The sequence below is a fragment of the Urocampus carinirostris genome, chromosome 2, assembly GCF_059441175.1.
Source record: "Urocampus carinirostris isolate Australia breed hairy pipefish chromosome 2, RoL_Ucar_1.0, whole genome shotgun sequence".
Lineage (NCBI taxonomy): Eukaryota > Metazoa > Chordata > Actinopteri > Syngnathiformes > Syngnathidae > Urocampus > Urocampus carinirostris.
Window position 1 is genome coordinate 36170300 of NC_142350.1, and position 23120 is coordinate 36193419.

Genomic DNA, 23120 nt, shown 5'->3' on the forward strand with positions numbered 1-23120 from the left:
ATAGGGAAAGCAAAGCAACATGATGAAGCGGGAGCTCCTCCAAGAGTTGACAAAGATCTGATCAAAACCATTCCTGCCTGCCGTCTAGTGGTGATTTATCATACTGAAATAATTCACAAAGGCTTGATAGTTAGTTACTAATCATCAGTGCCAGAGCCTTCAGAATAAGTTTTAAAATAAACCCCCAAAAAGTTTTTTTTGCATTTGGTACTCAGGGACAACGCTGGCAAAGAAGTATTTATACGATATTACACAGAATGAGTTAAAAGAAAAAGCCTCAACAATGCTCATGCAGCTTGGCTACATCACCGATGTTTACCAAAACCGAAAAGGCTTTGTAGGTGTTGGGTAAAAATAGAGATCAATGTTGAAGACAAAAAGAAAGTACTGTATGTATAAAAAGCAGGAAAATGTGCCAAATTTGGAATAATTTTAATTATATTAATGGCTCCAAAGCAGAGTGCATTCAATCTTCCGTAGACTGATGATCTTTTGCTTTTTGTTTCAAATATTTTTTCATTTAGATTTTGTATTGTTTCTCAGAAGATCTGTGTCTCAATTCAACTCAAAAGCATTGGAGGTTAATTTATATTTTATTCTTTGGTATTTTCAGGGTTTCTCTGAGTAAAAAAGCCCAAATTCTTTTGTGTTTTACAATTTATTTTTTGTAGATTTGTAAGTATTTGTATTTCGTGTGTTTTTCAGCGATCCTCTCTTTCACTTTAAATTCAGTTAAAAAAACACACACATATTTTGACTTTAGATACAAAAATATACTAAATGCAAAAGAGTTTTAATATGTCACAAAAGCAAAGGACGTAACGTCGTCACTATAAGTTTGTTTTTCGACCAAAAATAATAAAAGAAATATTAAATAAATCCATTAAACAAGCTAATTGTTTGCTTTTGTATTTAATTCCTGTTGTTGCATGGAAAAGTAAATAATTGTACTTTTTTTTTGCATTTTGTTGTGTTGGGTGTTTTCCTTGATTTTAAAATTACTCTTGCCTCGACCAGTAGGAGGCAGTGATGTTTCAAATGACAAAGCCATTATAAAAATAGATGGAAATTTAATACTATTATGCCTAATGTCAACAAAGTGTTTTTGCATAACTTTTGATAAGTGAATTGACCTTATGCGTAACAGAATCCAGGATGAACTCAGCTTTGACGCCATTGTTCTCTGGACTGCGGTAGTCAAACAGAGAGTTGGTGAGGTAGGTCATTCCCTTGCTGCTTAGAGTGTCGCCACAACTGAAGAACACAGCATCCTAAATGACACAAAGCAAAAGATATTCACAAGGGATTCAAGTAAATAAAAGAATGAACATTTTATGAAGGTTTTTTTCCGGTCTTTTACTTTGAGATTCTGAACGTATACAAGTAACAGGGCAGATACTCTATGCATTTTGTTCACAGTAGTAAATGCTTAAGGAGTACACGGCATTGAAATCAATAAGACCGCGTAATTGTATCCAAAGCGCAGGTTTCTTTTTTTCACACCAAATCTTCATTTGTGGTTTAAGGTTAGTGTTACCTCTTCAGGTCGGTTCAAGTTCTCTTCAAAATCCCGGACTCCCATGATACCCTTCATACAGAGAGCCCGGCAGCCCACAAAACCAATTTGACAATCAAAGAAAGGCTCTCCTTTCAAAAGCACCTAAAATTAAAAAGAGAAAGTGTGTGTAAAAAAGAGAGAGTCCAACAATATAATCACTGCACAAGTTAAAACAAGAATGCAATCTAGTTGCAAAGGCATTACTCATGTTTTTGTGTTACCTTAAAAAACAATATTAAGCAAATAATGTACTATTTATATAGAACATAACATCTTAATTCACACAATAATTGGGAGGGCTAGCCTTCTGAATTATTTGGCTTTTTGTTTTTGGTCCAAGGTCCTATCCTCAGTTCCAGAAAAAGCATTACTCACAAAAATTGAGTTTGATAATTTTGTGGAATTATTACTTTTGGCTGAAGGCTTAAACACAAAAAAGTCATTCATATTTCAACCAGGTAATCAGAGAAAAAGTATCTACAAGTAAGGAGGAATGATGTAATGATCAAACTCAAAGAGAAATTTCACTAAAAGTACAATAGGCTCCAGGTAACTGAATTGGGAGATTGAATAAGTACAGATGAAAATTGATGTTTTGTTATTCCAAATTAAAACCAGAAATGTAAAATGAAATAGCTGTAACAAGCAAGCATCAGAAGGGCAGAAAGAAAGTTAGCTGGTTTAGAGATCAAGGTTACTCTTTTCCTTTTGGAGGGATTATGATAAAATTCAAGCACTTTTTAAGGACTTTCAAAGCAAATTTTCCAATGTATCCAGTACGTTTACAAGAAGAATTCCAATTTGAATCTTTAAGTATAATTTTGCAAGGTTTATGAACATTAATACAGATTATTCTTACCTCAAGAGTGATTCCTTCATGTTCCAAAGCCAAAACCTCTTTTGATTTAACCTTCTGTGGACTGTAATAATTACTCTCTGCTTGTGATTCTGTCAACTGACAAAGCGGAGAAATGCCATTGCAATTTTTTTTCAACAAATTAGAAACTAATAACTATACAAACAACATTTTAAATGTTAGTTTCAGAAAAAAATGCATAATACAGTTTACCAGCAAGTTTTGCAGTTTTTAGCTTTTGTTTACATAAACAAAAGGCAAAACACAGTGGAGTCCAAGTTAGGCCAAACTGTTTTGACACCGAAATATGTACAAATGAAATATAATTGGTGTAAAATCACTCAGAGAAACGCACTGTATGAGTTGAGATAGTGTCCGTGTACTTCACATTTGAATGTTCAAAGAAAACTAAACTAAAAACATGTTTTCAAAACAATATTGATTTTTGAGTAGTGGCAAGTACATGTAAAGTAGTTCTGCAAAATCCATTTTGAGTCCTCAGAGTAAAGTTTGAACAGAGAAATTGCAGAGGAGAGCATCTGGTTGGCTGCAACAAGAAAAGCAGTGATACTTTTCCAATTTGGATGGTGTAGAATTCTACAGGCCCCAACCCATTACACTTTAGCACAGGAAGCAGGTGCAAAATAAGAAGCAGCTGTGCCTTATTATTTCTACTGATGGAGCTGATTCGCTCATACTCACTTGCTTCCCTCTTCCTTTTGCAATTCTTGTGACGACTAAACCTGCAAATTCTTGAAAGTAATTTGGGAAAATTGCAGGTTGCACATATTGAATATGTTATATTTATTGTTTAGGATTGTTTGCCTGATTTGATTTTACACTCTTTAAAAAAAAAAAAAAAAACTTGACTTAAAGGTAGTCTTCTAAAATATGTCTAATGACAAGATTGAGGGGGCTGGATGCTTTTGTCAGGGAAGTGGGAAAACTAAGAAAAACCCAATCCAATTTTGGCCTAGTATGTATGAACAGAGGTAGTTAAATTTGCGAATGGATGATATGCAGCCATCTTACAACAATGTGAAATACAATGGAGTGAAAATATAGTATTTTGGAATGATTCATTAAAAGTAGAACGATATGGATAAGAACAGGTTTCATTTTCAGACAGAAATTGTTCATTTCTAAACAAAGCACACAACAGAAATATTTTTCATTTTTCCACTCCACCAATCACATCTTGGAATCAAAATACTAAATAATAACGACAACAGATGAAAGTCTAAAGCACAGAGACGTGAGATAAAGAAAGCTTAATTTTGTCTGAAAAAGTTATTAATCCATCTTGTTTTTCAACGAATAAAATTGTCAGCAATCAAAAGCAAACCTTTTGATTTAAAACCCATTCAATTCAAACAGAATTTCAAGATCAAAGTGTTTAAAGATTCAATCATGGTATCAATTTTTAAGGAAGATCTTCAAATGTTGAAGACAAATCATTTTTCAACTTTCTAGAAAAATCGAAAAAGCACTATAAGGCGCACCGGATTATAAAACGCACCCCCGAAAAATAGTCCTCGTATACTTTTCATATATAAAGCGCACTGAAATTAAACTACAGTAAGAGTTACTGTATTTCTTCATATAATCATTGCACAGTTTACATAATTACGATATAAATATGTGCATTGATTGATCAGTTAATAAATGTCGACTGACCAATATCGAAAAACATTGCATGCATGAGGAATCGAACCCGGGGCCGTGGTGACAAGAATGCCAAGACCTTACCTCTGAACAACTAGCAATACAGATGACAATCCAAAAAGGCATTCGATTTTATCTCATGATCTAGCTATTTTAACTCAAAGTGTTGAAAAGAATGGAGAAAACCGAAAGTCGTCTAGAATTATTTAAATAGACACAAAAGAGCACGAGAGAAACAACTGATGTATTTAATCATGGATCGAAAACTGCGTTTATTCATCTAACTTATTTTTCCGTTGACTAATATTCGTTTCTGGCACTGTGAGTAAAGATAGTGTGATTATGCGTTAAATCTAATCCCTTTTCGTATGTCAGCTGTATCATTGTGTCGGCGCTCTCACCGCCGCAACCGAGGTTCAATTCCTGTTGTATACAATGCTTGAGATAAAGGTCAGTGATGTTTTTCTGATTATCAATCATTGCACAAATACGGTAGCATACGTAAAACTTTGAGTGGTAATGCACACATAAATATGCTATATGCATTTCCAATCATATCAATTGTGTTTTGTGGTATAAAAGTCGCACAGGGTTATAAACGTACACTTTCAAATCTTTGGCTTTGGGGTTTTTAGGTGCACCTTATAGACCGGAAAATACAGTAATTCAAATAAATCAGTATTAGACCATTTTAAAGATGTAAGCACTTTGCTTCTAGTAGTAATGAAAATACTGAATTAGCATACACATGACATGATGGCTGAACCTGAGTGTAAACAATAGTGAACTGCAACTTTTTGGATAGAATTGGCGGGGTTACAGATTAAGAAATGTGTTTCTGAATAGTCATCATTACATATTCTAATGTTTAAAATATTAAAGGGATCCCAACACTAGTTAGCCGTTTCCCTACCCACAGCTACAAAACAAAAGGAGACAAAAATAACCGAAACATCCTGGGGACCTTCAGACTGAAACTCAAAACAATCACATGATTCAGGGGTGGGTGCAAAACATGATTTACAACATAACAATGGGGAAGAGATCATGTATCCATATGACATTATCTCCAATCATATTCCATATTCCATTGTGCAATTGAGGAAAAAAAATCATGGCACTCGCACCTATATACAGTATTTGTCTTATAATTCAGAACAGCAGAGTCAATATAGTCAAAGTCTGGCATTTTAAATTTCAAATAATTGAGAGGTTTATTACACACTAAAACTACAAACAGTATCTTAATAATGAATAAAAATTAAAGTATGACTATCTACCTCACTGTTTCAGGATAGCGTCTGTACATGGCACAAAAAAAGCAGATATATGAGGGTATTTAGGGAGCATAATTGTAATATTACACTAAGAAAAACAACAAGACACACATTATTTTGTCAGTCGTCGCCTCCGTCAGTGTAAAACTATGATTGAGTTTAAAAAAAAAAAAAAACAATTATTAAACAATACTTTTATTGTTTCACATTGTTCAGTTATTTTACTGAAACATTATAGAATAATTGTTGGGTTTTTTTTGGAGTCAGGTAGTTTTGATTTTGCAATTTATGGTGAGACACTCTACCCTATTAACAGCATCCACTGTACAGTATGTCACAAAAGTGAGTACAACCCTCACATGTCTCCAGAGATTTCATCATAATGTTAAATGGAACATCACTGAAGAAACATCACTTTGACACAATGAAAATAACTCTCTCAGCAAAGGCCATAGCTTACTGGAAAGATATCCTCTGGTCTAATGAGACAAAGATTAATATAATTGGCTTAGATGGTGTGAAACATGTTTGGCGGCAACCAGGTGAGGCGTACAAACATGTTACTGTTGTGCGTAAAGTCAAAATTGGTGTTGGGAATGTCATGGTTTGACACTGCATGAGTGCAAGTGGAATTGGGGCGTTGCATTTCATTAAGGGAAACACTAACTAAAGGTCCTGTGAAATACTACAGGAAAGAATAACCCAATTCCTCCAGAAACTGGGTTGCGGGGCAATATTCCATCCTGACAATGACCCCAAATACACTTCTAAGATGAGTAAGGCTTTTCTAAAGGGGCATTATGATCACATTTTCAAAATATAAACATTCCTCAGTATGCCCTCGATAGCGATAGAACACCAATTTACCTTAAATATTACAGAAGACTTGGTGCAGTAGAAGCCTATTGAAACAATTGGATCCTTGGGTGTTGGCTGTTGGGGGTTGTTTGGGATACTCCCCATCTCGTTTTGCTGGTAAAGACCTTCCTCGTCATCCTCAGAGCTCACAATGGCAGGAACAAAGGACCATGCCCAAGACACCCAGCCCTGGTTGCTATCAGCAGAGTCCATATAGAAATCTTGATTGGAGAACTGGTTCAATCCTTGGTTTTCCATGTCCATATCCATTCCTAAAACGATAACACATAAATAAGCACCATGTATGTTCAATTGAGTATACGGAGCTGTTATTTTGGTGTAAAAATGAATACGGTAATCCCTCGTTTTTTGTGGTGGTTGCGTCGAATTTAAGTCCAGAGATAGTCAAAACACGGCAAGTAAAACATATATATTTTTATTCGATATCCATTACACATAAAATAAACAACTGCAACAAAATAACATCAATATATCTACAAATAAAAACAAAACACAAAATTGCAGTGAAATGAATAAATGAACGGTCGTTATTGTTACGAGCATAATGGCCCGGCGTTGCCAGGCTTGGGGTTGCCGGTCACTAAGTTGTTTGGGCTGCGGTTTATTAAAAAAGTGCAAGGGAGCCACTAGGGGGTGTCAAAGAGCTGTATTACCGCAGGAGTACCGCTTGTACATGACAGCAGATGTTTATCAATTTTGTTTATATTCATTGGGAGCGTGAACACGAACCCTAAGACACTCCCAGAAGCTGAGAGTACTAGTGTGTAAGAAAGCGATGTAGAGAGCAGCCGACTAGATGCACGCTAAAATCGAGCTAGTTGCTGCATTTGACAAACCACTGCCAATCTTTTGAAGCTGGGAGACACGGTTGGTCTTTGCTGAATCTAGTTTTCAACTCAGGTGTGGTTTTGTCCTAGGTACTGGAGCAAGTGTCATTGAAATAGTCACTAAAAGGAGTGTGTGTGCCTCAAAATTACTTTTTGGTTTTGGTTTAATACCAAATAGCCATATGATTTGATTGTTTTTTTTTTAATGAAATAAGAGTCAGTAAAGCGCATATACAAAACACAAGGCATGACAGAAAAGATGAATCTTAATATCATTAATATCATTACCCGCAATCTTAGTGCATTTTGTAGTAAGGAAGCAGAACGGTACATTGGTAGTTCTATGTCCCAAATACTGACACCAAACAGCTCTCAGTTTAAAAAACACAGTTCATTCAGCGATTTCAACTCGTATCTATTTCTATAACGATGGAGAAAAGGAAGCTGATGTCAATACACAAGAATGTGTAATCCCATTCCATGCAGCCTCATGTCCTCCGCGGGAAAACAATGCTGTCGTGAGATCATTGCTTAGGTATCCAAAAGGCTAAGGGGTGAAATTATGACCTATTTTAATTAAATATATCACTTGGCGAATAGGCACTCAAGTCAAATGTCAAGGGTTATTATTTCTTTTTCTCCTGCAATTTTCCCTTTCCAACCAGATTATTTTTTTTCTTACTCTGCGGTAGCCTTTGAGGTGTCAATTCAACAAGTTAAGCTTTTCTGCTTCGTGTCACACACTGACGAAGCAAACGTTTGAATTACGAGACAATCAGAATAAAGGAGCAATTACCAATGAAACGATCAAAACACAGCGGCAACGCTTTGAAGTATTAATCCTAACAAGTGAGTGGAAAATTCTCGGAGAGATGTGGGGCTAATTTACTGCATCCGCCTGAATGAAATGACCGCTGCTTCCCACATTAGTTCATCTAAGCCTTAGTGGCTGGATCCTAAAAACCTCTAATGAGAGCTGTATCAATGTCAAAAAAGGTCTCCAAGGGCATCATGTACACCCTGTCACTTTGCCCTTTAGTTTGAATAATATTCGGCTATGCTAGTGAATGGCCAGCTGATAGACGTTGAGACAGAACTCAGAAGACAAATAGGAGAAAGGGCTATGCCCTGATAGGCAAGTAGATGTCTCTCCATGTTGATATAAAAGAAAAGTGAATTGATCACCTATTGAATCAGATAACACAGTAATGTTTCCTATTTCTTGCTTAGATAACCAACAAATAGCAAAATTTGTGAATATTTTGTAATAGAAAGGAATTTTCATTTCAGAAATGAGGCAACGGAAAAAATAAATAGTAGCACAATTTTTTACAAAATCCTGGAAACTGAATTCATACAACTTATCCAAATAAAATAAGTCACAGTATTATATTAACAACATGTATGAGCATTTATTTCAAAATGTCAAACAATATGTAACGAGAAAGAGCGTTTGTAAACAACAGTCTTCAACACATGCACAAAACTTCGCAAATGAATTCCGGAATGGACTATGACGGGGTCATTATAACATATACATATGTATATTTGTGAACCGTTACATTCTTGTTTTTATGTTTTGGATAATTATGCTGTTGTAAGATAAATCTCTGTCTAAGTATTAGATGTTTTGCTGATACCAACAGTTTTACTTCAAAAATGGTTTTGTTTTTGGTTCTATTCATCTTCCCATCTATTGAAACCATCTTACCTGTCTCTGCTGAAGAAAAGCAGGACCATACAGGATGCAAACACTGTATTTGAGAGAGGCGATGGTGTTCAGAGTGAGTAGCCTTTTTGTCTTTACACCAACCATATTATTTTGCATTGTTGCCAAAAAGTTTTGATTTGGTTTCATATGACCATAGCACTTTCTTCCACATGTTTGGCATGTCTCCCACGTTGCTTGTGGCAAACAATAAACGATTTGTGAAGTTTACGACTAATCTCCCACTGTAGACTTCAATCATGTTTAAGGCAAAAACTCAAATATCACATCTCAAAATATTACAATTGCAAGAAAAAGTATAATATGCTGTTAACCAGAATCGGCAATACATAAATAATAAAAGGCTAGCAATGTTACAGTTGATTTGTAATGAATGTACGCCATTTGTTTATTTTTAATTGTCTGACAGAAAGTAACTATCACTAAATTATAATTTTCAGAGACAGTCCTATATATTCATTATTGATTCATATAGATATATACTGTATGTGCCTTCACATACATGTTCAGAGACTTAGTATTCACTATTATTTTGAAATTCCAATTAATACGCGTTGTTAGATTTTTAAAAAATGACATGCTGTTCTCCTGGCTAATGTGAGCCATATAGCATTCAAGGTAGCCCCTGATAAATCGTGGCCTGTAAAAAATATGTGTGATAGTGTTGTCCGATCAAATGGACTGTTAGAAATGTGACAGCTAGAACTTCTTAAAGCTAACTCTCACGGCAAACATGTTGCAGATTACGATACATATGTATGTGAACGAACAAAAAGTCCCCTTGACACATAGTATACTCCATAGAAAAGTTGTAACAGAAGCACACTGAAACATGCAAGATTTTACAATGATGAGTTTACACGCCAATATTCAACTTTATCGGGCATCATGATTTGTCATTACAGAACAATTTCCAATATAAGTGTAACATAGAATATAGTATAAAACTTGCCAATCTTTGGCAAGGAGGGAATGTAAAAAACTTAATGTCATGAGGTTAATAATTAATTTCGTTACTGTATTTTCACAACAATAAGGCGCACCGGGTTACAAGGCGCACCCCCGAGAAATAATTTTTTGTCCTATATTTTCCATACATAAGGCGCACCAGACTATAAGGCGATACAATGGTAAAGTCAACAAAACAGTCAAATAGTTTAGTCAAACTTATTAACCCCTTAACATTCCGATGGCTCGCAAAGAAGCAAATACGTGTCCCAGACACGTACGGACACGGTGTCTGTACGATGTCACCAATCACTAAAATGCGTCATTCCACATATCATTAGGAAGATTAAACCCTTGGGATTCAAGAAATGCCAACCATTCATTAATTTCATTGTGCAGGGAAATGTGCTTGACAATAAACACTTTCATCTCATTCATCTCATTAGCCGTACCGCTTATCCTCATTAGGGTCGCGGGGGGGCTGGAGCCCATCCCAGCCATCTCCGGGCAGTGGGCAGGGGACACCCTGAACTGGTTGCAAGCCAATCGCAGGGCACACAGGTACAGACAACTCATTCGCTCATTCACACCTAGGGACAATTTGGACCGGCCAATTCACCTGAAATGCATGTTTTTGGAACGTGGGAGGAAACCGGAGTGCCCGGAGGAAACCCACGCAAGCACGGGGAGAACATACAAACTCCGCACAGGATGTCCGGAGCTGGATTTGAACCCACGACAGGTTCCCATGACATGAACTGTGCCGCACAAGCGCTAACCACTGCGCTGCCGTGCTCCCTGTAGTGAATCCAACAGTGTAAAATATTTACACACTCCAAAAGGCGCAATAATGCAGTCAAATTTTAAAAAAATCCGCTGAGAAGCATCTGCATCGATAAACGTTGCTTGTTGCTAGCTGTCGGTTAAGCCCCATAATTCTGGTTTACAAATACAGACTAGTAAAAAATGTTTTCTCCATGCCGGAGAGCAACCTAACGTGTGATTCACATTTATCTTTTTCGGCCAATTGCAGGCTTTGTTTGCCCTGCTTTAGCCTATGCGAGCCTATAAATGCCAAAAAGAACCCGCCACCTTTAGCTCCGAATAACTTTAGCCGATTAACCGATTCAAAAGATGACGGACACATTGGTTAGGAAATGAAACGTCGTATATATACTGTATGTGTATGTATGTATATATCCCAGCATACACCACGGACTACTTCGCCTACGGGGGAAAAGGTAGTGGGCGGCTGCATGCCTTAAGTGCGAGACCTTGCGATTCAATATTGATCCATTATAAGGTGCATGGTCAGCTTTTGAAAAAAATAAAGGCTTTCGGTGCGCCTTATAGTCGTGAAAATACGGTAATTATTTGTAATGAACCCTATTTAAATTGGAAGCCCAAGCACTCCAAATTACGCAGAGAAATAAGAAGGAGAAATGTCACACGAAACTCGCTAAGTTGTATGACTGGTAAGAAGAAGTTTTTTGTGCATACTGCCACTTAATAAATTAATATTTTCTGACAAACTGCTTGGTAGTAAAACTGAATACCAGCAGTGTCACAATTATATACCATGATAGTCAAGTGTCTTATCATATTAATTTGGAATTACTGAACTCAACAACCTTATGTGAGCAAAAATAACGTTTTAATTAGGGCAAAACAAAACAACTAAGGAGAGCCTAATGTTCATGTACAAGGCAGAACTGCTACCAAGCTTATCTCAGCAAACACATACCCAGTTGCTTTACTTTGTCGATTACTTCCAGCAAAACAAGCTTTCACTCTTTTACAGTTAAAGATTTTGGATGGGGCGGCAGTGGCTCGGGAGGTAGAGCGCTCGTTTTGGGATCAAGAGATCGCAGTTCGAATCCGTGTTACATAAGTGTCCTTGGGTAAGACACTGAACCCCTAATACCCTCATTATGCAGGTTAGCGCCTTGCATGGCTGCATGACCGCTATCGGGAAATGTGAAGCACACTGTAAAGCGCTTTGGGAGGTCTTGACTTGAAAAGCGCCATCTAAATGCAGATCATTTCATTTTCATTTCATAAAACAGGTTGGAACTAATTGGGTGGAAATAACTGGAGCAGCTACAGTATATTTAGGCTGTTACCTCACCTCTAATCACAACTTTTGATATTTGCCTGGTTATACAAAACGCAGTAGCTCAGGAGGTAGAGCGCTCGTCTTGGGATCAAGGGATCCCAGTTCGAATCCCGGCTCGTCCGTGTTACATGTCGAAGTGTCTTTGGGTATGACACTGAACCCCTAATACCCCCAATAAGCAGGTTAGCGCCTTACATGGCTGCAAGACCGCTATTGGGAAATGTGAAGCACATTGTAAAGCGCTTTGGGAAGTAATTGACTTGAAAAGCGCTATATAAAAAAAAAAAATGCAGATGCAGATGCAGAACTCATAACTGAAAAGTGCTATGTCTATTCTATTGTATTCTATTCTTTAACCACCATTATTGGTAGATGACTCTCTTAAAACTTAATAAACCATTACAGTGGGACCTCACTACATCGCGGTTCCACGTTCGCAGGTTCAGAGCTTTGCGGGTCTAAAAAATAATAATAATAAAATAATTAATCTTTTTTATTTATTTATTTATTTTTTAAGCATTTTTGAAGGGGCGTCGCTACTTCGTGGTTCCACATTCGCGGGTTTAGAGCTTCGCAGGTCCAAAAAAATAATAACAATTTAAAAAAAATTTAATTTAAGCATTTTTCAAGGGGCGTCGCTACTACACGGATTTTCACTTTTCTCGGGTGGTTTTGGTCCCCATTAACCGCGATAACCGAGGGATTACTGTATTTTCTCTTAAAGGGATATGTTTGAGGTTAATTCCAAGGCATAAATAAGGAGAAGAAGTAAATAAAGGCAAATTGGCCGTCAAAAAATATCTCACTCACCTGATAAATTGGTTCCAGCTTCTAGGACATTACTGCCATCCTCTTCCCGTTCAGTTTCTTTATGTCCTCCAATTTCCCCATAGTAGAGTGCAACTATTAGTTGCAAAATGCGGATAAACATGGGAAGCTGTTGATCCGTAATGGACAATTTCAGGCTGTCCACCATGGTTTGGATCTGAGGAGACATCGTAACTTAACAAGACAGATTCAAAAGTTCTTTTATCAGCTTTGAAGAGGGCACTGCAAAGATGAACATTATCATCATCCAGGGCACGGTGTAAGGACATTTTTTTAGCTACTACAAGAACAAGCTATGTGATATAATTTCTGCATACACACAGCAACCACACCTTGTTTTTTTAAAATCCATCAATTTTTTGTTTGTTTCTTTTTATGTTTTACTTACTTTGATGACAGACGGGATCTTTGAATTGATATTGCCATAGCTGAAGTGCAGCCGTGTTCGGAAAGAGCATTTGTATAACAAAGGGTCTTGGTAGAACTCAATCTTGCCACTTGCATTTCGTTTGTCCAAGCACACAGTACAATCAGAGAAGTTGATCACTTTGCGAAGAACAAGTTCTGGAGCTGTAAAAAGAGAAACGTTTTACGATATGCTCAGAGCCCAACAACAACCAGAGCCAGATTTTAACATAAATCCTATACACCAGGGGTAGGGAAGTTCTTTGACCCAAAGAGCCATGGAAGCAAAAATATATTTGGATGTTTTGGGTTTTTTTAAGAGAGCCACACCATACATTTTAAGACAAAATTCAAGAAACTGCTCTCCAGACAAAAGCAAATTCTTCAGCGCATTTTATTTAACTGTGTAATGTTTGATGATTTGATAAAATCTATGAAATAATAATAATAATGCCAGAGCCTGTGTCCCATATCAAGGAATATACGACATAAAATGTGTTTCCCTCCCGCAGTTACTTGAGATAAAATATACCACCTAAAAGTTCGTATCTCTCCTGCAGTTACTTAAAGAGTGTTGAGGCTCATTTAGACTGCCAATTTTGTCCTAAATAATGGTTTCAAAACAAAGTGCAAAAAAAAGTTATTTTGTAAAAATGTCACAAAATACTTTTAACGAGGATACCAACGTATTTACCTTCAGTGCAGAAGGTGCTAGGCAAGGAAAAAAAAGATTGCGCGTGCCCTGTGTATAGCGCTGCCAAATCCTACCTCTCAATCAAATTGCTCAAGGTGCTTTGAAGTCAAGTCAAGTAATGTTTATTTGTATAGCCCTTTATCACAAGGCTGAACTTTTGGGTAAAAAAAAGCCTGTTTTGGGTTAAAGTTTGTTCTTTGGCTTTTAATCGTAAAATGTCTCAACAATGAACATAGATTGTTAAATGAACTTCCATGTTAAGCATCATTTAGCGATTTACAGCCACAACGGGGTATGTTGGTCGTGACACCTTGACCTTGAAATTGTGTCCTTTATATACTGGACCGAACCCTTTTTAATCAGTAGTCTCTCAGTTCTGCATTCTCTGCAATGGTCTCTGCATGTAAGTATAAAATAATTGCACAATATCTATTTTATCTGAGCCAGATGTACTCATGAAAAGAGACGTAGGTCCCTGACCCCTGCTATACACCATGATTTGTAACAATGAATTACATAGTCTAAAGTTGAATACTACAAACGGTGTCTTCATTACCAGTGACGTCCATGAAGGCTCTCTCCCACAGATCGTCCACAGTGTAGCACTCTGCTGAAGTAATGTTGACTGACAACACAATGTCGTCCTCAACGTACTTCAAGATCAAGTTGTTCACCAGGACATTCACGTTATTCACCACACGTCTGATTAGGCTCTGCACATAACCTAAAAATTTTTTTTTTTTAAAAAGCAAGCATACATTCAAAAACATATATAAACCACATACAGCGGTACCTCTTTATATATGTGCCTCTAAACACGAGAATTTTGGTAAACGAGTTTTTTTAACATAACTCTTCGCCTGTGACTACTTACTGCCAGCATCGTCTGGTCCAATTTGAGCATGCAAACTACACAGGCAAACTAAAAAAAATGTGCTGTAAGTGTTTGTACTTATCATCAACAATCTCTCAATCTCATGCCTGTCAACCTCTGCCAATTGCATCCATTATAGCAAATCCTCCTAATTAAGCAATAATATAATCTCCAAACACAACACGGCACGACACACAGCAAGACACACTATGTAGAATACTGCAACAATATTAGCAATCTACGATGACATTGCCATCTGCAATCAGTGGCAAGGATGATCCAGATTAGAGCTGTAATGGGCAAGACAAAATCGGTCTTTTTTCCGTATAAAAATAGTCATACGGAATACACAATTTGAAACATTTAAAAAAATGTATGAAATACGTGAAAAACGTACAAGTTGACAGGTGTGCTATCTCCATGACTCCTCGTTGCAGCCGCCACACTTTCCTCCGCACACACATTTGTTACAGCGCTCATAATAAACTCGCATTTTATTTCATTAATGTCATCTCATTTACAGTATTACTATATTTTTATGTTTAAACACAATTTAAATTTGTTTTTGTTAATTAGGAAGATGTGTTTAATAACTGTTCACTTGGATGCTTTTGGGAAGACGGAAGCGGACCAATTAGTTCTTAATGATCTCATATCGAGAAAATGAACCAGTCAATGAGCAATTGACGCTGCGAGCACGATCCTGGAACAAAGTAAACTTCAGAAGAAGAGGTACCCCTTTACTATGTATTTACTATAGATATGCCTAGAAAATAAGCATGTTTTTGTTAGTCAAAATGGCCTTGTTCACAACTTACATAATTATTTACCGGCGCAGAGCTAAGAGCTTGTCATGGGCGAGCCCAGTTTTTAAAAACTAAACCTTGCTGTACAACTACATTGAAGGAGTCACAATTAATCTTCTCCAAAATCTTACATAAAAAAAATACATAATTTAAAAAGAAATCGCCTACTCGTCGGATCATTGCTGTGATTAATTTCTCAAATCTTCAGTTTGACACACTCACAATTAAAACATACAGTATCAGTAAAAACGTTGAGTTTTAGTTTTATTTGAAAAAAAAAAAACCAAATGTTTATGTGTGTTTTTTTCATGAATACTATAGAGAGGACCAGAACCAATAGCAACGCAGCATTAATGCCTGATGAAATTAAAATAAATTAGAGGTGCTGGGCTGTGCCTGATTCTAAATTATAGTTTGCCGGCTGAGGGTGAAGGTGACATCAACTGGGCTACAAATGTAGTGTGTGTTTGTCACATAGGTGCCTGGCTCCGCATGCATCTTCGTGCCAAGGTTTGTGTGTGTTCTGGCTTCTGCAGCATGTATAAGTGTGGCTGTGGTTCTGAGGTCAGTAAGAAAAGCTGCTGTTGCATCAGCAGTACGGACATTAAACCAGCAATGTTATTTCCCTTTCTGGATCTAATTTGTCCACTGCTGGGATGTTTTTCACTCATGTTTCTCTTTTCTTGCGTCAGGGGCTCACGCAAAGACTCTCTACGAACTATCACACTAGTGTGACCTTCTGTCAACAGTTGACTGAGCCAGCACTTGTCCTGCAGCCCAAAAATATGCACTATTCAAAAATGTTCTTCCAAGTCACAAAAGTTAGGAAGAAACCAGGAGGCAGGGCAAGTCCAGCAACTTTAAAAATACTAATGAAAAGTTTTTTTTATGTAATTTAAATAATTTATTCAAAGTTAAAAACTCAAAGGGAATTGCATTTAGGTAATTAGGTCATCAAGTGAAAGAGTAAAACTGATTTTATCTCAACTAAATGTATTTGTTACTTGTCTAGTACATAAGTAAGCTTGTATATGTAAAAAGCTCATGGGTGGGATATTCAGTATCCTTAAGTAGCATTTGCCAGTAATACCAGAACAGCTGCTGTATTTATTCTCTTTGGAGAGGCCCCCAGTACCACGACAGCAGTAGCACTGGATTTATCTCAGGAGTGCGTTTGCACTGCAGTCCCGGCAAATCTCAATCTCCTCCAATCACGCACATTATTACACAATCATGCATGCACAATTCTCAACACTCAATAAGTAATAGAAGCACAAAAAATGTGTGGTTAAACACTGTACACACACAGTAGCTAACATAGTATTAACATTCCAAGTACGTTGAATTTAAAGTGCTGTATACAACAAGGGAGAAACAATCATTCCTGATCGTAAATACATTGAATTGACTTCTTCAAACAAGTGTCAGTCAGAATGATCCATGGTTTTTTTGGACTATCTGGCTCCTGAAAAGAAACTAATCAGGCACAATACTACTCAAAGCTTTTTTACTCAAGTGCAGTTAGCAAAAAAAAAAAAAGCTATGTTTCAATGGCTAAGCCCTATATGGAAGCTTTACACCCGCAATATGTTTAGCAATGCCCACACCATCTCTGGACTGTGTTGGAAGTGACGCAATATTTGGCCCAAGGACCTATGTAGGCTGTGGTTGTTTGGCGCATTGGTGCACCAAGTGTGCTGAAATTTTCTCTCACTCTCTCTCTCCAACCTCAGAGCTCAGATAAATGCAGGCCCAGGGGGAGAATCTAAGGTGAGGAACCTTGCTTTAACAGCTGGGAAAAGATATTATATCATAACATTAGGCATGGAAATAGATCCTCCCCAGATACAACTAGCCAGGAATGACTACAAGTTCATATATTCATGCATGCTGCGTTTCAGATAACTTGGGTGTTACACTGTGACCTATTTTGTAAACAGTATACCCCTTGATTCCCCCTTTTTTCTCTCTTCTGTGACAACTCGCTCCTTGGTTAAACATTTTTTTATTATCATAATTGCATTGTAATTATATTCTGCAGACATTAATTTTACACTGGAAAATATTTGTAATAGTGTGGATTGGGGTTTAAGTATAATTATTACTTGATTATTATGGGAATGTTATGAAAACAAAAATTGGATGGTCCAGGGGATGCGAGGCATTTTGGGACGCACTTTCAATGATATAGAGTAAATAAGACGATAAGATGCATAACGGTTTTAAACGGTTGTAAAAGCAAATTCCCATGATTGTGTAGTGACTTTTCAGTGGCAGCTGTCACAGGTTTTGTCATCTCTGAATATATATTTGTATAATATATATAATAAATTTTAGTCAAGTTTTTATAGAGAAAACTACATTTTCATCTCGTCTTTATTTGTCAAAAAAATGTGCCCTTCCGTTTAGTAATCTAGTTTTCATCTGATGTGTGAGCCGCGAGGTTTAGCGGTGCAGAAAGTGGATGGAGAAAAATATGTGTTGACACATAATATTTTCATTTATTTTTTTTAGATTAACACCAAATCAAGTTCAACAGTTCAACTTTATTTTTTTCAACTAAAATTCAATAAAGTTAACTCTTAAAGGTGGGGTGCGTCGTACAAGTTGTGTCCCTAAATCATTTAAAGTACAATACTTTGTTAAGTATGAGTTAATGCCTTTATCGAGTACAGTACAATCCAAATGCCAACCCATACGCCCAAAAAGTTTTTTGAGCCCATCTAAGAAATGCACATCGTAGCACACGCATCATGAATGACCTGATTGAGGTTGCAATTATGACAATAATCCAGAAGATTGCGACAAGTCCCGAATTTCGTACAGCTTCTGTAACACTATCAATGGCCAAGGAAAATCCTTAATTGATTGAGAAAGTGAGATGTGCCTCATCTTTGTCTCTGTCCTCTCCCACAGCATTTACTTGTTTTTCATTCACTGTGACAGAGGGCTATGTAACTTAACTGGCCCCTGGGCCATCATTCACCTGGGGGCAGATCTGGGTCACTCGGGGGTGCCTGCTGGAGTCGGCGAGGTTTGCCAACCGCCTTGGAGCTCTCTGAGATACTGCGACTTGTAGAGCTGGACTCACTCTCATGGTCATCCTGTTAAAAATGCAAACCAAAAAAAACCAAGCAGGTGTGAACATTAGAATCCTCCATCATCTCCAGTTGCTTGAAAATCAGATGACATGACGAGTAAAAGAAAAGTAATATATTCAATAAATAAATAAACCGAGTCACTGGAGTGGAAACCCATTATTGTACTTTTTCGCTTTGCGTAGCTAGGAGATTTATCCCGACATCAAAGTGACTGACCAGAAGATGGGACTAAAGAGTGAATGTCAAGCGATTTAGCTTGGTTAAATAAATCTCTTTCAAAGGTAGAACCCCACCGGCCACAATACTCTCTACTGACATTAAGAGGCCCTATTGAGGGATTTACAGAATTTACTGTTGAGATTAGAGTATTGCATTGTATTACTTACACAGGATAAATATTTCCCACCAATCGCATGTAAAGGTATAACACAATGTACAATGTCAAAAATGATTTCCCACAAAACTATCAATGGAACCAAGAGCCAAAATATTCAAAAGTCACAAGAGATTAACCTCAAAACAAATCTTAAAACAAAAAAGTTACAGATATAAAATATTATGAATAATTACATTAATTATGAAACGAAATGTAGTTCATCTTTTTAACTTTGATGGAAAAACGACAGTGAGCGAACTTGATAAGGATACATGCAAATTGCAACTTATTTGTACACCCTTTTTAGGGAAGGAGTTAACTGGAGCTTAAATATTCTGGTAAGATAATAGGTAAACAAAAATCTTTCACACTCATTTACGATGTCTTAGTTGCAATCAATAGGCTTACTCTTTCAAAACGTCAATTAGGTGATAATTTTTTTTGTTTATATGTTTTAGGAGAGCAACATTTAAGCTATAACTATTCAATATTGTCATATCACCCGCACCTAATTGACTTCAATCAGTAGCCATTATGTATGTCACATTATCTTTTTATTATCTTAAAATACACACCATAAAGTGTATCATAAGCAGACAATATAAACATTACTGTGAAGAAGCCAACTCTAAAGACCATGAAAGGAGAAATGGAATGACAATCAAACAAAAAGAAAACTTTTTTCCAGGTTTATATCAAAGAAACTTTGGTCTGTCAGGTATCTCTATCGAAGAACCACAAACCCAGCCAGAGGATAAGATATGTGTTGCTTGTGCCTGCATTGCAATACTGAATGTTGATTACAGCCGCCACGTATCGCAGCAAGGCTTTAGGCTTTGTTGCTAGGCTTTGATGCTAGGTCCTTAGCTTGGCCTTTTGGCTTTTGATTTTTGCATTCCGGAGATGGAATAAGAGCTTGCTCTGTCCACTCCACGCATCGGCCCGGTATTGCAGTACCTCCGGGAACGGTGCATTCGCAATGATCGCAACAAGGCTTTAGGGCTAGGACCTTAGCTTAGCCTTTTGGCTGAGAGTAAGTGTCCCGGCTCCTAGGCTTTGTAGCATATAATGAACTGACCGATAACGGATAATGGATAATGAATAACGAAGATAGATCAATAACCCTTAAAAACCCCATATATCGTAAAAAAACGGTCCATACAGATCCTTGACACATGTCAATAAAGAAATAAACTGCAATGCAATGGGAAATTTTGAATTGTAGGGAATCTTGCAAGCAATGGTACCACATGTAAATCAAATACAAATTGAACCCCATCAAAGGAAAATTCTAAATATGTATAACTAACAATGTAAAGTGTAAAAAACTACTCTTGAGATTTATTACAAAAACTGTTGATCTGTTCTCTTTCGATTGCCACTATTGTATGCATACACAACTTCAGGCTTCTAATAAAAGGAGTGGGCTTCTTATGAACATAATTGTGATCACAAAGAACAATACAAGCAATGCCCAAGGAAACTTTGACAACTTAAATACACAGCAGTAAGGCAGGCACCGGAAACTGTTTTGAGAACACCTGGGTCATAAATGGAACCAACCCAATATTTGGGTCAATTTGACCCATTTCCTGTGTTGTTTTACACAAACAACTCTATTCATTGGATCGTTCTAAATCAAATGAACAAAAACTATTACATACAAAATAAACCAATTGTTTTTCTTTGTTTTTTTTACTTTGACTGAAATACCTATTTTGTGTAATTCTCTAATACACGAAAATTCAAACATTACACTTATTTTGCTTTTTTCCTACAAAATCAACTAAAGAATTATTTTGGCACATATTTTGATCAGAACTTGGGTTATTTTTTACCCAACTGCGTGAATATTCTAAAACCTAAAATTCAAAAACAAAGACCTATGTTTTCATATAAATATCAGTGGCAAATTGTTATATGTTTCATCATGTAATCGGGATAATTGATGTTTTGTGTTAGCACACCTCTCACACACTAGGTTTAGCAACTGCTCATAGAAACACCACTGAACTAATTTGAGAAGTGGAAAACCGTCATACTTGGTGAACAAAACATCTCAATGTTAACCCTGAAATATCTTAAGTACATGAACTTTTACAGGGGTTGATGGGCAATTCCACAATCAGCATTTGTATACAGTCCGGAAAGGCTGAAAGCAAGGATTAAACTGAGCAGCGCCAGCGTCCTGTCCAGAGTGTATTGATCATCACTTAGGCTCAATGAAAACAGGAAGATGCCAGGCTTAATTTTTGCCCCTGGCTACTTTTCTGTATCTAAAGAGCAACTGTAACATCATCCCACCAGAACTTGAAACTTCAATGAACCCCAAAACAAAGTGATGTTGGATTACAATTGTCAAAGCCAAAGAGAAATAGGTACAGTATTCTCAGTTTTCTGTATACAGGTTATTTTGATGCAGCAAATCACTGTAGACTTTTAGTACAGAGACGAATGGTACACGCAGACGCTGGCATACTTACTGAAAAAGGTTTAAATGTATATCTTGATTTTTCCGAGAAATTTCCATTTTATTTTCTGCTCCCCACAGCCAAAATGTCATACTTTTATCCATCCATACATAGTGTAAGTTGATGCTTCTGGAAAGCTTTGTACAAGCACAACTTGTAAACAGACAGGGACACAGTAATGGCATGCACTTGTGGGGGGAGGAGCTAAAGAGCACGGTACATTGTGGATTTTAGTGAGTGAAACCCTCATTACATTGTCAAAAGTTAAATGTGCATACAGTACAGGGTCTATTTGCATTTTGATGTTGCTCGTGCTTGATCGGATTGCTTGCAAAAGCCAAATATACAGAGTTAAAAAATTCACGTACATATTTAGCAGGAAACATCCAGCAAAAAGGGATACTGCTTCTCAACTGCTAATCAGCGCCAAGGAATCAGAAGGCGGTTCTCAAATTTGTTTGAGTTTACATGTAAAGATGCCTTAATTCTGCAAAGTACGTATTTATCTCCTGTACCTATTAACATAGGAACTCAGCTATGAACCAAGGACGCGAAAGTATAACCGCGAAATAGGGAAGAGAACACTGCAAAATGTTTTCAGGTGGAATTCCACAATTCTTTGCATTCATGTCTGCATATGCTTTAAATCAGTCTGGAATGCCAACCTGCTCAGAGCAACGAGTCACCATGGAGTTGATGAAACTTAAATCAAGGGAAAACTGATAAAACACAATTGATTATGCTTTTCTAAGCCATAACAATCATGCCAAAATATTTGTTTGACTTCTACAGTTTCCAAGTACAACAATAACATACTGATTTATGAGGATCATTAGAGCATTAAATCCAAGGTTATATATATATATATATATATATATATAGGTGATGTTATTGTCAAAGGCAGTCTTATGAAAACTACACATTTTCTTAATTAAGTTTTGGCTTGCCAAAGAAAAAATACAAAAACATGTAGGTCCACCTATATATTTAATCATTTAGGTCAAATTATAAGAATCGGAGAACTTCAAAGCTGCACGTTCTCGGCTTCTGACTTCTCTTCCCTTAAGACAAAGCTGATCTTAACTGATGGTCAGATGGATTTATAGAGCAATCTCTGTGAGCCATTTGTTGCCTAAAAGCAGGGGAATCAAAGACTAGATTTCCGGCTGGTAACGGGACAGAGATTAAACAGTTTTGCTCTCTGATTGCAAACTCCCACAGGCTGTTTTCTTCTACATGTTTCACTTTGTCTTTTATGTTCCTTGTAAGTGGAGATTTACAAGCTTGAATCGACATGGTCTTGTTATGTTTAGGGAGACTAGTACTGTATAGTTTCTGAGTTTCCAACCATCAGCAGTTCAGAGATGATTGACATGAAGTAAACAAAACATTGAATATCAATTAAAAAAAGATGAATGTTTATAGTACCAACAGGACTCTGAAAAAAATAAATTTCTCCATTCAATGCCTACATAGCAACTTGTAACTTTTGTGTTTTGATTTGAAGAAATTTTAAAAGAACATCCCAGAATCACATTAAATTAGATGGATAGTATTTAGTATTTATTATTCCTGAAAACTCTGGAAAGAATTCAAATGAATAAAATGATCTGTAATACCAAGAGCATGTTAGGAGGCACCTCCTCACATCATTTTCTAGCAAAGCATCGATCAGAGGTTCTACAGCAGTGGCAAATTCACTCAACATTA

General features: G+C 36.8%; 1 protein-coding gene and 1 pseudogene across 6 annotated transcripts in view; one reads left to right on the forward strand and one right to left on the reverse strand.

The window, feature by feature from the left end:
- vps13b (vacuolar protein sorting 13 homolog B) overlaps positions 1 to 23120 on the reverse strand; it is a 457366-nt gene that overhangs the window by 426712 nt on the left and 7534 nt on the right. For 5 of the 6 annotated variants that reach the window (XM_088326330.1, XM_088326329.1, XM_088326331.1 and 2 more), the window contains exons 4-11: positions 18449 to 18566; positions 14339 to 14506; positions 13072 to 13253; positions 12666 to 12840; positions 6224 to 6486; positions 2418 to 2513; positions 1538 to 1660; positions 1134 to 1271 (exon numbers count right to left, since the gene is read on the reverse strand). In XM_088326330.1, coding sequence (XP_088182456.1) covers positions 1134 to 1271; positions 1538 to 1660; positions 2418 to 2513; positions 6224 to 6486; positions 12666 to 12840; positions 13072 to 13253; positions 14339 to 14506; positions 18449 to 18566 — 1263 coding nt within the window. Of the gene's footprint in view, positions 1 to 1133; positions 1272 to 1537; positions 1661 to 2417; positions 2514 to 2769; positions 2895 to 6223; positions 6487 to 12665; positions 12841 to 13071; positions 13254 to 14338; positions 14507 to 18448; positions 18567 to 23120 lie in introns of those variants that run through there. The other variant, XM_088326335.1, reaches the window with a different exon arrangement.
- Positions 19755 to 19918, forward strand: LOC148371764 (U2 spliceosomal RNA; annotated as a pseudogene).